Below are 12,745 nucleotides of genomic sequence, written 5' to 3'. Positions count from 1 at the left end.
GAATGGCGAACAGACCGATAACAATGCATTTTGAAAAAAAAATGTATAATTGTAAGTAGATGACACCTTTACATGTCCTCTCTGCTGAAAGTAGCCACAACAATCCAAAGTGTCTTCTTACAATCGCGCAGAGTTGCCACTGAAACAGCGAAGCAGATAAAAGAAAGATAGTTTAATTTTAGTTTATTTTAACAAGTAAAATTTGTTTTTATTGATGGCACAAAGTACATACATAGGTCATAAAGCAATACTTATTGCTGCACGGAAAAAGTCCTTCTAGGGCCGACATAAGAACAACTGGAACAGGAGAAACATACTTTTTGGGAAGTGTAGTATAAATTGGTTCTGTATTTTATTCTGGACCGGGTAGGTGCAGAACCCCTTCACTACAGAAAATGCGGAAATGCGGGGTGATTGAGTAACTTAAATGTTATCATAGCAGCCCTGACCGGATGAGATGTAATCGACGACAAGGTACTGCGCTGGGCTTTCATTTACTGGGTTGGCTTCATGTGATTATGATGGCTTCATGTGATGAAACATTGTATTATAATATATATTATGACAGCCTTAAGCCCAAATACCAATGGCTTTAATTTAAATTTTATGCAAACAGGTATACGTATGTAAGTAAATAAATAAAATGTAGGTTGTTAGGCTTCTCATGAGCAGTGACGTTATTGCAGGTTAGTAATTGATAGTCGCAGCTCTTGCATATACATAGCTCCTCTTCTTGTGGGAAAATATGTTAGTTTAAGCTATTATTTTTGGGTTATAATACCCGTCGTTACCCATTACATGAAATAAATAGATTAAGAAATAAAGAGATTACTCGATGCAAAACTTAAGTTTTCCGACCATATTTCCTCCTCCAGTATGGGTTTCACCAGTGCCTTATTGAATCCATCCAAAAGAATTTTTTAATATTTGCTCTCCGCGGTCTCAACTGGGATGCAAGCATACACCTTCCCTCTTATAAAAGTAGACTCTTACTAATTAATTTGCCATCCCTCGCTAATCGAAGGAAAATGCTTGGTGTCGTCTTTATCCATAATCTTCTTAAGGGTGAAATTGATAGCCAGACCCTTCTAGGCCGCTTGAATATGCATGTACCCCTTAGGATTACTAGAAACTATATTCCTCTATCCTTAGAGCGTTGTAGTTCGAACTTTGCCCAACATGAACCATTTCGGGTACTACATATGTTCAAACTACAATGATCTTTATAATATTACTTCTAACTCTTCTCCTAACACTTTGAAAGTTTCGATACTAATCCATTTAGCACAAAACTAACTTTCCTCGTATCTTTACTAATCCACTCAGATTTATCCCCGTGTTTCGAGACGTACGTCAGATGGCAGCGCGTCAGATGGCTGCTAATGAGACCGGAAGCATATGAATCATAAACGTTTGACGTGAATCAAATTAGCTTCCTGTGTTCTGGGTTATGTGCAGATCTCAGCTTTCTAGTCTGCAGCTGACTGATTCGGGACTATATAAGGCCGAAACGGCCTACATGTTAATTTATCTTGAAGTAATACTTCAGAAGAGATAGCAACCATTTTTAGATCTTTCAAAAGCATCAGTTCGATTCACTTAAGAGGTTTTGTGAAAAATTTACAATGCGGAACCACGAACCACGATAACGCTATTTTCAGCTCTGCACCAATTTCGGTTACGCCAGCAATGCAAACTACCACAGCTTTTTCATTTTCAATTTGGAATTTCGCATTCCAGTTTTTGCGATGCAACTCGTTATACATAAATTGTTTTCCTACGTTTTCGCGCTGAATGTGTAGCTCATACATACAACTGCCCACTTGCTTGACATATATGTATGTCACAGCATATAAATCAAAGTCCGCAAGACTCACAAAACATCAAAAAAGGCAACCGTCCCACAGTTTCTAAATGTAGTCTTATAAATCAAAGTCCTCTGCTCTTCCGGATTCAACTCGGCTGATGTACGCGGCCATGTATGCGCTTAACTTTACGACTACGGTTAAAAACGCCCACGCTGCACACAATTGTTGTGGCTTCGTTGTAAAATGTACATACGCCATTCTGCCGAGGTTTATTCTTCCGTCCGGCATATTGGAATTAAATATTGCTTTGTATATTTTTAGGAGACCTAAGTGTTTTTATTCGAAGACTAATGCTTCTCCAATGTATCTGATGTGAACGGAATTCTCAAGCCCGGCTCTTTAAATTTTGGAATCACAAGTTAGGATAATAGAGCAATCTTTCCAGCCGAAGATATACATATGTAGCTCTACAACACAATGACTAACACACTAATTCAAAACAAGAAGAACCCGTATAGTCGAGTGCCGCGACTGTAAGATACCAGTTTCAATTTTAAATTATTAAATATTAATGCTAATGGAAATTCACAAAGCGACACCTTTTGTCAGAAAAAACATGTTGAGTAAATTTCTAAATTTCTTCATAAATAGCGAAACAATGCTCCGATTCGCAAAATCTTTAGTAAATCGATAGATATTGACAAAAATATTGTATGAAAGGTCAAACGAAGACATTCATTGTAATATTACTTGACGCCACAGTTTTCCGCGGCTTGTGGGCGTTAAAATGGGAGAGGCCAGATGAAAACTTGTGTCGAGTTGCAGTGGCATCTCTAAAATACGTGAATAATAAAAGTTTTTATTAATTTAAATTTGTGATTTTTATTATGACTTTTTATTTATGACTTCGAAATTGAATTTAATGCGACAAAAGGGCACGGTGCGAAACGAAAAGAAGTTTTGATGTGAACTAATTTATTCGACTTAAATTACCTTATGCTATGGTCAGAAGACACCACGACAGATGGAGAGAGGAGAGCGGCGGCCGAATTCGCCTGAGCGAAAAGCTTTTTTGGGTCCCGCTCCCCTCTTTACATTGAAAGACCGGACAATGACCTAACAATACAAATTTCTAAGCATAACTTTGTAGCTCTTAAGTGGCCGTGGCTAGATAGAAAAAACCAATTCGCATTGGGGGCATCATAAACTACATGCGTAATGTCACTTTCCATTACTTATAGTTACCGAGATATCAGGTTTTCTGCAAAAAGCGAAATCCATCTATCGAGTTTGGTGGGCGTAAGAGTGGTCGTGGCCGGATAAGCGTATGAACGTTGAGATCTCAGAAACTAAAAAGATACATCATTTCGATTAATATTGCATAATATTGAAGTTCCTAGCAGTGCAACTTTATTTGAGCATCCTGCCACGCCCACAAATCACGAAAAACTAAACTATCTTTGATATGAGAGTTGTCATTAAGACAATTAAGATCATTTTCTGGCCACGCATACTCTTACGCCGACAAATCGAAAAACGGTAGCCGTATTCTCTAAGAACGCTGATATCTCGGTAACAATAAGTGATATAAAGTTGAGATTAAGCATGTAGTTTCTAATGATGCCCCCAATGCGTATTATGCCATAGACATACTTATTCTTGATATGACACCGCAGCTAGAAGTGGTATTTTCACGGCAGCCACGACCACAAACCGCGGCAAACTGTGGCGCCCATAATATTAGAATGTATGTCTACGTTTGATATGGTAAATATCGATTTACCAAAGATTTTTCAAATTGAAAAAATATATTGCTATTTATTAAGAAATGAAGGTTTAAGGCTCCGCTTGGACAGTGACGTTACCATAAGTTATTCAACATGGTTTTTCTAACAGAAGGTAACGCTTTGTGAATTTGCACAAAATAAATATTTAAAAATTGTATAAAACAGTACCGAGTATCTTATAGTCGCAGCACTCTTGGAAAATAAGCTATTTTAAATTTGTATAAAAAAATAATTTCAAAATAATTAATTTAGCAGGGGGACAGCGAATTTCCAATCTTGGTAACATCTTGCACTAAGACATGATTCTCGAATGGCAGTAACTTCACATGCAAACAAATTAATTAATAAAAAAAAACCTTCATAAGTAAAGGAGTAAACCCCTAATATCAAATCTTCTACAAATAAAATTCTCAAATTGAAGAAATCTAAAAAATAAAAACCAAAACATTGCTTAAAAAACGCCATCAAATTCGGTCAATACCGCGCCCCTCTCATCCATAGTGCAGACTCCACATCAACGTCTCGAAAACGCAAACAAACCTAAAACAAACAAAATATAAAAAATAAACAACTTCCTTTCCTCCTCCCCCATCACCATTCGCTGCCTTCAGTCAATGTATAAGTTAACACTACTGAGGCGTAACAAACAGTCGGTAGAAATCTTGGTTGATCGAGCGATCGTCACCATTTTCCACTGCCATGCGGTCGGCCTGCCGACTAAGCTTCCTTTTTCGTACATATAAGTTCCTCAGTTCTGTTTTATAATTATTTGAATAAAGAGCACTTAGCTCCATAAACTTTAATCCGGCAATCGCCGTCATATTATTTGCATTCGCCCACTGAGCTTAATGCCAGGGGTATAGGGGGGCAGTCACCCTCTCGACATGCTATTAGCGGCCACCTGGGAGCAGCAGTCCGGCCGCCAATTCCCATCTATCTTGACACTCCCTACTACTCAGCAAGCACCCTACTGGTGCCTCCTTATCGGCCTGACCTGGAGCAGCTTTACCATCGAGCAGACGACTATAAGATAACTTATACATACACATACATATGTATATATCGGCGACCAGGCTACTTTTTCTATATTCCCTCATTTTCTCCGCGATAGCACAGCAAGTGGCGACCGTTTAAAATCATTAAGTAGAGGTGGAGAAACATCGATGCGAACATCGATGACATCGATGTTTTCGAAACATCGGCAACATCGATGTTTACCGGAGCAACACCGATGATTTTCCATTTCTAAGGCACATTGAGGAAGATTGACGAATTGTAAGTACATATATTACATAATACAATGGCGACGATTTTAAAACGTTATCTTAATAATACTTCTGCGATCCGGCATCTTCGTGCGAATCTGAAAGAGTTTTCAGTATAGCTGAACAACTTATAAGTGAACGTGCACGCGGCTATCATCGACCGTTGTCAATAAGCTCCTCTTTTTAAACAAAAAAAAACATGTAAATAATATGCAAATATATATATACATATATATATATCGTAGAGTTCGGGAGAGTAAGTATAGTAGGGATATCACAATATCCACAAGAACTATTATTTTCTTTGGACTTATTGATATTCAGCGTGTATTTCTTGAAATTTAGTACATGATTGAGGAGTTATACTTGTGTTGAACAATGCATTCTGTATGTTAGTTGGTTACATATGTAAATATGAGATTGTAAGGATGCTTGCGCATCTCAAGATTATTTGTTTTACTTTTTTTTTTTACCGATACAGCATTTCTGTATATATTTAATCCTTAAAATATTTACTGGTACAAAGAAGAACGATCCATATTGTCCCTAGAATATTGCCCTAATCACATCTGACCCATATAAGGAGCCATCACATTATCTGAATCTAGTTAAAGAGGTATCCGATGTCCGAATAGGCTTACGAGAAGTCTTATAGACGTGCAATGTGCTTGAACATCTATAGTCGGATAACTCCAGTTAAATTAGTAGCGGGAAATTCTAGACGACTCTAAATGGGGCTTGTGTATCATTTACAATTTTCTAACAGTTAATAAGTCCAGATAACAATCATCGATTTTCTGTCTGCTTGAACCGAATTCTTTAATAACACTCCTTAACTTTAACAATTTAACACAAGAAAACCATCAAACTAAAGAACAATAAACTTGATTTATATACTCTATAGGGTCGGAAACGCTTCCCTCTTCCTTTTCAACGAATCTAATATACCCTTTTACTCTACGAGTAACGGGTATAACTAGAAACACACAATCTTTTCTCTATAATACGCCACAGTTTAATACCACAATATTACCAATAATATCCCTTAAGGATCCCTGCTATTATTATTACTGCAAATTAATAAAAAGAAGCGAGAGGAAAAATTATATAACTATCAGTAACACGTTACTGTGTTTACTAATTTTAAAATAATAATAATAATATTTTTATAAATTGACGCCGTGTACAATGTTACTATCGCCCCACCTATTGTCAGAACAACAAAGAGAATGTCTTATAACTGACGGTGACGTCACTGACATTTTTTTTATTAATTTGAATATTTTTTTTAAATTGATCGGTATTGACAAAAAAATATAACACAAAGCCAAACTAAAACATAAATCTTATTATTATGGACGTAGTTTTTCGCCCTGTTTTGGGCGTTGGAGTCAGATGAAATCACCTTGAGTCATACTGGCATCTTTAAAATATGTATTTATTTATATTAACTAAGCTCTGTCGCTCTTATAGTCAATACTAATACTACAAACAATAATAATAATAATAACGTTCCTATTCTTCTTACAGTTTTTCCAAAATCAATGATACGAATATTATGTAATTTTTAATCGAAAAAACTGTAGAAATAAATTTTTTTAGTAACTTTTCCTTATCAGCAATGATAAAGATATAACTATTGTTGGAAAAATATACGGCTTAATGTGTCATTGATTGCGGCTATTGAAATCAATTTTATTTCACATGACTTCAATAATTTTATTTTAATTTATGCGAAATTTCTTTAATTAATAAAATGATAGGGTTAGATAACTTGAATAACCATTTTGTTATTTTGCAGTGGGTACTACAATTTATTTGAAATGAATTTACCACAGTAAGTGAAGCATCCGCGAATTTTTAGATTTTCTCCTAAAGCACGTACGAAGAGTACATAATAGGCAACAAATAAATCTAAAATAATCGTTGGTCAAGAACAGCCGGCTTAATTTTTAAACACACCACTAATATAGTCGTCCGTTTATTAAAATTTAATTATGCATTTTCTGGTTCTAATCAATGTTGATGTTGCTCAAAAAGATTACTGATTAAATTACTGAATGACTGGTAAGAAGGAGCAGTTTTAGTTTCTGTGTTCGGATCACGGGTGTTTGTGTACGTATAGAGGCAATTAGTCGACAATATCAGGTTTGGAATGCGGCAGGTAGCATCCAGCTATCGCTTGGGTAATCGGTACTATGATAAAACATATTAAGCAGAGGCCCAATCTTGATGTCTAATTGCAGTCATATACACTATATGGTGGGCAGAGCTTTAAATGTCACGCTCAGACGCATTTTAGCTATTGACACGGTTGGCAGTGAGTTTTTGCTGTCTGGCCTAACTGATATTCCGAACTGGTCGAATATCGAATATTTATAACATTTAATTGAAGTGCGCGAAGAGATTTGCCAGACGACAGAATGAGCACTGACCAAAAAGGTGAACAAATTTATAATAATGAAGATATATATAAACAAAAGAAAATTATCCGGCTAATAAATACTATTAATATAATAAGCGGATGGAATATATGACAGCAATAAAATCATGTGTTAGAAACTGAGCGCGAATAAACGAAATAAAAAGTTGAAATGTTTTGTTTATAAAATTCTTTCAATTATATTATCAGTATTTAGAGGCGTTTTTATTTATACAATTAAGTTAAAGCTTTTTAAACCCTTTGCACGGAATGAAACACTACTCTTTGTTCTGTAAATGAACTAATAATTTGCAATAATTACACATTGAAATGGTCATATCAATGTAAGATAAGATTAAAAACGATTTGTTAATTTCGACATTTCACCAATAAACCGTCTTACGCATTAGTATTAAAAGGAGTTCATTGGGCCATGAAACATTATATTTATTGAATTTTATTGTGACCTAAAGCAATGGCTATCCGAACTGGGCAATGGGCTTTGCAAAGGAATTTAGTCTGCAAACAAAAATACTCATAGTATCTAGGGCCAACTCTGTTAGGTAACTCATTTAAATTACAAAGTGAGCTGGCTCGATTGAACTCTGATGCACTATGTGTGGAGAATGTAATATAAACTAAGTAAATACCTTAAAACTGTGCTGCACATAATAGGTCGAAATCATTATATTAAATTGTATTAAAGTATTTAGGTAATTTAGAAAAAATAGTTTTGCTCTAAAATTGAAGTTTGTTACTTAAAACAAGATTGTGCCTCGACCTTTGTCTATTTTAGCTCATTTCAAATTAAGTACGTTACATAAATGTCTGACCATCTAAATTTCCTCGATTGCCAAGGAATTCGATTTTGTAAAGTATGCACTTCTCCATAAATATAATATACCCTTTACCTCTACAAGTAGCGGATTGTGTAATAGCAAGTATGTATAGCAAGTATCACAATTTAATCGTTCCGTAGGTACATTATATCTCCGTCGATGTTCATTTTACAATACAGATTATCAACTTCAGAGACCTATTCTTAGATAATCGGGCATGGAGTGCTATAAGTGAGTTGTAAAACTTGTTATGATATGTCCTATTATGTATACATACTATTTTCGGTGGAACAATTTTTCATGCTTAATCTCTGTTCATACGTCCAGTTATATGTAAAAATATCGAACAAGACCTTTCCGAACCAACAACCAGTAGTAGTCTTGATTAGGAGAACTAGCCAGGGCGATCTAGCCATGAATGTGTTTGGGTCTGATAATTTAGGTACTCGGGTATAGCGTTGTTCTGTTTTCCGAATATATTACTTTACTTTACTTTACTTATTACTTCCTTAGGACCTAATATTGGCATTCGTCACCTGCAGGCTCTTCTGCTGTTCTTAGCCATCGTCGTGAACTACACAGCCCGGCTCAGCGTGAGTGTGGCCATAGTGGCCATGACGGATGCGGCCACCACCAATCTGGACTTTCCGGTGAGTACGATTCGATAGATGTCTGCATCGCTTAGTAATTACTGAAATCCCGCCTGCAGGAGTACGATTGGACTGGTGCGCAGCAGTCGTATGTCCTGTCTAGCTTCTACTGGGGCTATATCGTCACCCAGTTTCCAGCCGGATTTCTCGTACGGAGATTTGGAGCTAAGACCATTCTGCTCATACCAACAGTGGGAACGGCTTTCCTAAGCGGACTCACACCATACTGCGTAGCATGGGGAGGATGGAAGGCTTTCAGCGTCATAAGATTTGTGGAGGGTCTCTTCCAGGGTCTGATATTTCCTTGCATACATGAGCACCTAGCCAAGTGGTCTCCGCCAGAGGATCGCAACCGATTGGGCGCCTTTGCGTACTCTGGAGCCGACTGCGGATCAGTTCTGGCCATGGCAAGCAGCGGATTGATTGCGAACAGCGGCATGGGCTGGCCCGGAATATTCTACGTGTCGACAGGTACATGTGGGATATGGTGCCTGCTCTGGGTGATTCTCGGTGCGAATAACGCGCCTAGTTCCCGGCTTATTGGCGACCGCGAAAAGGAGCACATCGAACGCTCTATGAAGAGACCCGAAGGCTTTCACGCCCAAAATATTCCTATTCCATGGAGGGCCATCTGGACATCCGTTCCTTTTTACGCATTGCTGATTGTGCGGGGTGCCCAGGGTTGGGCCAACTCCACAATGCAGCTACAGACACCCTCCTACATGCACGGCGTCCTGGAGATGGACATCAAGAGTAACGCGCTGTACTCGGCTCTACCCTTCTTGGCCATGTGGGGTATGTCCTACGTTTACCTGGCCTTTGCGGACATAGCCATGTCGCGCAATTGGATGACGCTAACCATGCTTCGCAAATTGATTAACACAGTTTCCTACTGGGGTCCGGCTGCGGCTCTCATTGGAATTGGGTTTCTAGACAAGAATCAGACTAGTCTGGCCATCGCTTTGATGACAATTAACGCCGGCCTAAATGCGGGCTCTGGAATTGGCAGCATTCTGACCATAATCGACATGTCGCCAAACCACTCCGGGATGTTGATGGCTATTGTGAACGGAATTGGCAATATATTTCCGCTTTTAACGCCCCTATTAGTGGGTGTCATTGTCACCGATCAGGTGAGTCTTTTAACCGAACAATGCAATATTATAATTACTTTATTTCTGAATCTTTTTTAATCAGGGCTCGCGAAGCCAGTGGCAGATTGTGTTTGCAATGACTGCCATTGTTTTTTTTTTCGGCAACCTGGTGTACCTTATTTGGGGCACTACCGACCAGCAGGCTTGGGATGCTGAAGACTATCTCAAAACCCGAGACCCAGGGTGCATACGGATTGACCATCGAATGAATCTCAAGCCCATGGCGGACACGAAACCCAAAGAAGTCATTAAAGCAACATAATTAGCGGCAGGAAATTCGGGAATTGGCGCGATGAGTGTGGAATGGCTGATCTGCGGCCAGCTCTGATTCATAGTGCACCGAGCGTTGCCATTTTAATTAAAAATTCTTAAAACGTTTCGCCGCACTCTTGTATTTTAATTTCTTGTTTGTACGCATTTCTTTCACAGCACGCGGAAATGTAATAGAAAGTCCCTACTATTTCTTTGAACGAATTCAATTTTTATTTCTGCCTGCATTTGAATGCGAAAAGCACAGTTTGGGGGACAGTGGAGTCTACACTTAGAGTTGCGCTGAAATGTACAGAATTTCTCTAAAATTCCGAACGATTTTTATTGTGTAAGCTTTTGTTCTGCAATTTATCTATACTTATAGTTTAAATTAATAAAAAAATGAAAATAAAATATTAATAAAAAATATCAATAAATATTATTATTTATTTTAAATAAGCTCATCCGATTTTCAAAAATGGATTTTTTATTTCAGCGCAAGGCATCAAGACACCAGATCCAGTTTACCAATCATCCCTCTCGAAAACCCCCAACACCACTTCCATCTGCTTGCTTATCCTTGTCCCTGTCCTGTGTAGTCAGTCAACGCTGTGCGGCGGCTGGCAAACAACAAGGAAAAAAGTTTGCACACAAATCAGAAAAATGGACACTTGGTAGAATTTATGCATGAACGCGTGCGCACAGTACGTATGGCCATATTCGGTATGGTCTTGCGGTGGAATTGTTTGCCACCAAGCGGCAGAAGGCAACTGGCCGAAAGTGGCTGGGGCGGACCCTGAAAAAGGCGTATGGCGGCAAGTGGCTGCGGCACGATTTTCTGGCCTATGCAAAAACCAAAACCAAAACGAAAATGTTTTTCAATTAAAAGCGTTGCGAAGCGAGCGCAAAAATTCATTTGAATTGCCCCATCGCTGTCGTGTCCCAGCGTCATCCGTCCTCTTCATCCACCTTTTCCCGAAAGACCCCCAAGCAATGCTGCCTCCAATGAAAAGTCATAAAGTCATATGTACACTGGCCCGGTGGCCAAGAACCAGATGGAGCTCCTGGACAGGACTGTGGGGATCCAATGTATCCACGTAGAGAGTGCATATGCCGAAATAGCTGTTTAAAGTAGAACCCGTGCCATCATGTACTAAGCTGCTTAAGTTAAGGCAATAACTGTATAATGGAATTTTTTTAAATTGGTACACTGATAAAATGTCACCATGAGAGAAAATACATTCCGCAGTTTTTATCAGGTCTTATACGGGTTTTTTTGGATCGATGAAAACCTAAAGTTCTGCGAAAGACTAATCAAGTGGGTAGGTCAAGTAAATATCGATTCAATTCATTTCAAACTTTACACTAAATTACATTGATAGCTTGGTTAGTAAAAAAATAATTTTTTTGTACATATGTATTCACAAACGATTATCAGAAGAACGAGTTTTTCTTAAAACTATTTTTAATGTGGGCCATAAGCCCACGAAAGATTTGCGTTTTAAAATCGCTATAAAAAAACAACGAGAATATCTTTTTCAAAAATATTTTTTATTGGATAGCCTCAACATTGCGGTTCATGTATGAAACACCACTTTGTTCATATGGCATGGTTTCTATGGCCCTGATGGCGACTTCAATCTCGTGCTTTAGGTTGTCAATCGTCTCTGGGTGGTTGGCGTAACACTTACCCTTGACGGCACCTTACAAAAAATATTCCAACGGGGTAAAATCGCAGCTGCGAGGCGGCCTGTTGACATCGCCGTTTCTGTTGATTATGCGATTTTCGAACGTTTTCAAAGAAAAACGGCCCAATAATGCCAACCCACCACATACCGCACCAAACAGTCATTCGTTGTGGATGAATACATTGGCTTCTTCAAGACGAAGTGTGAATTTTCTGAACCCCAAATGCGACAGTTTTGCTTATTAACATTACTACCAAAGTGGAAATGGGCCTTATCGGTAAAAATAGTCATCTTCGACCAAGCGCTTCTGAGCCCGCGAACCGAAAACGCATTGGATGGTCAAGCGGCTTAACCTGCTGAACCAACTGAATCGTATATGGCCTTAGACAGAGGTCTTAGGCTAAAATCTGTTGAAGGGTAGTGGTAAAAGGGGGAATAGGGTTCAAAACGAGGACTTCCCCTAAAGGCCCCCAAATTCACCCTACCCTAATATAATATAATGGAAAACGTATAGGGGTTTCTATCGCGCTAGGAAAGAGTCAGGAAATTTTATTGCAAAAACAATTTTAGTGGCGGCAATTAATTTCGCAGCAAATACTGAAAAATTTGTGTAGCTCGATTTCCGATCGTTTAAATTCCTTTCAGAAGAAAAGTAATAAGGAATAAATAATATGTTTTTGAAAAACAATTTACAACCAAGTGTGTATGGGTAAGGTTATGTGACTATGTGTCACTTACATATGCTAGCGTAACCGACTGCTACATTATGTAATTCGGAAAACTGGTTTAGGAATAACAGACAACTTTCTACCCCTTTATTTAGTTGATCCGCAATGTATAGTTCCTGAGATGTCAGCGATTTCGTTTTTCTTGATTTGTGGGC

At 38.2% G+C, this 12,745-nt stretch overlaps 1 protein-coding gene across 2 annotated transcripts; it reads left to right on the top strand.

Moving 5' to 3' along the window:
* The first annotated feature begins 42 nt into the window (after positions 1-42).
* On the top strand, positions 43-10,303 carry LOC108110360 (putative inorganic phosphate cotransporter). 2 transcript variants are annotated; one of them, XM_017219399.2, is made up of 4 exons: positions 43-474; positions 8,635-8,771; positions 8,831-9,904; positions 9,969-10,303. In XM_017219399.2, exons 1-4 carry the CDS (start codon positions 453-455, stop codon positions 10,185-10,187), a joined length of 1,452 nt encoding a protein of 483 aa, XP_017074888.1. In that variant the 5' UTR covers positions 43-452; the 3' UTR covers positions 10,188-10,303. The 2 variants fall into 2 exon arrangements, with proteins under 2 accessions (XP_017074888.1, XP_017074889.1); XM_017219400.1 differs by lacking the exon at positions 43-474 and adding an exon at positions 7,137-7,302.
* The last annotated feature ends 2,442 nt before the right edge of the window (positions 10,304-12,745 follow it).

The sequence above is a fragment of the Drosophila eugracilis genome, unplaced genomic scaffold (assembly GCF_018153835.1).
Source record: "Drosophila eugracilis isolate 14026-0451.02 unplaced genomic scaffold, ASM1815383v1 contig_2171, whole genome shotgun sequence".
NCBI lineage: Eukaryota > Metazoa > Arthropoda > Insecta > Diptera > Drosophilidae > Drosophila > Drosophila eugracilis.
Note: the sequence above shows the minus strand (reverse complement) of the source record. Positions and strands in the feature narration are given on the sequence as shown.

What these genes read in the sequence shown, in the direction of transcription:
- LOC108110360 (XM_017219399.2), top strand. Translation starts at nt 453, where the DNA reads ATGAGATGTAATCGACGACAAG. An exon ending in GAGATGTAATCGACGACAAG is followed by an intron (nt 475 to 8,634) that starts GTACTGCGCTGG and finishes TTACTTCCTTAG; the next exon opens with GACCTAATATTGGCATTCGT. An exon ending in CCACCAATCTGGACTTTCCG is followed by an intron (nt 8,772 to 8,830) that starts GTGAGTACGATT and finishes TCCCGCCTGCAG; the next exon opens with GAGTACGATTGGACTGGTGC.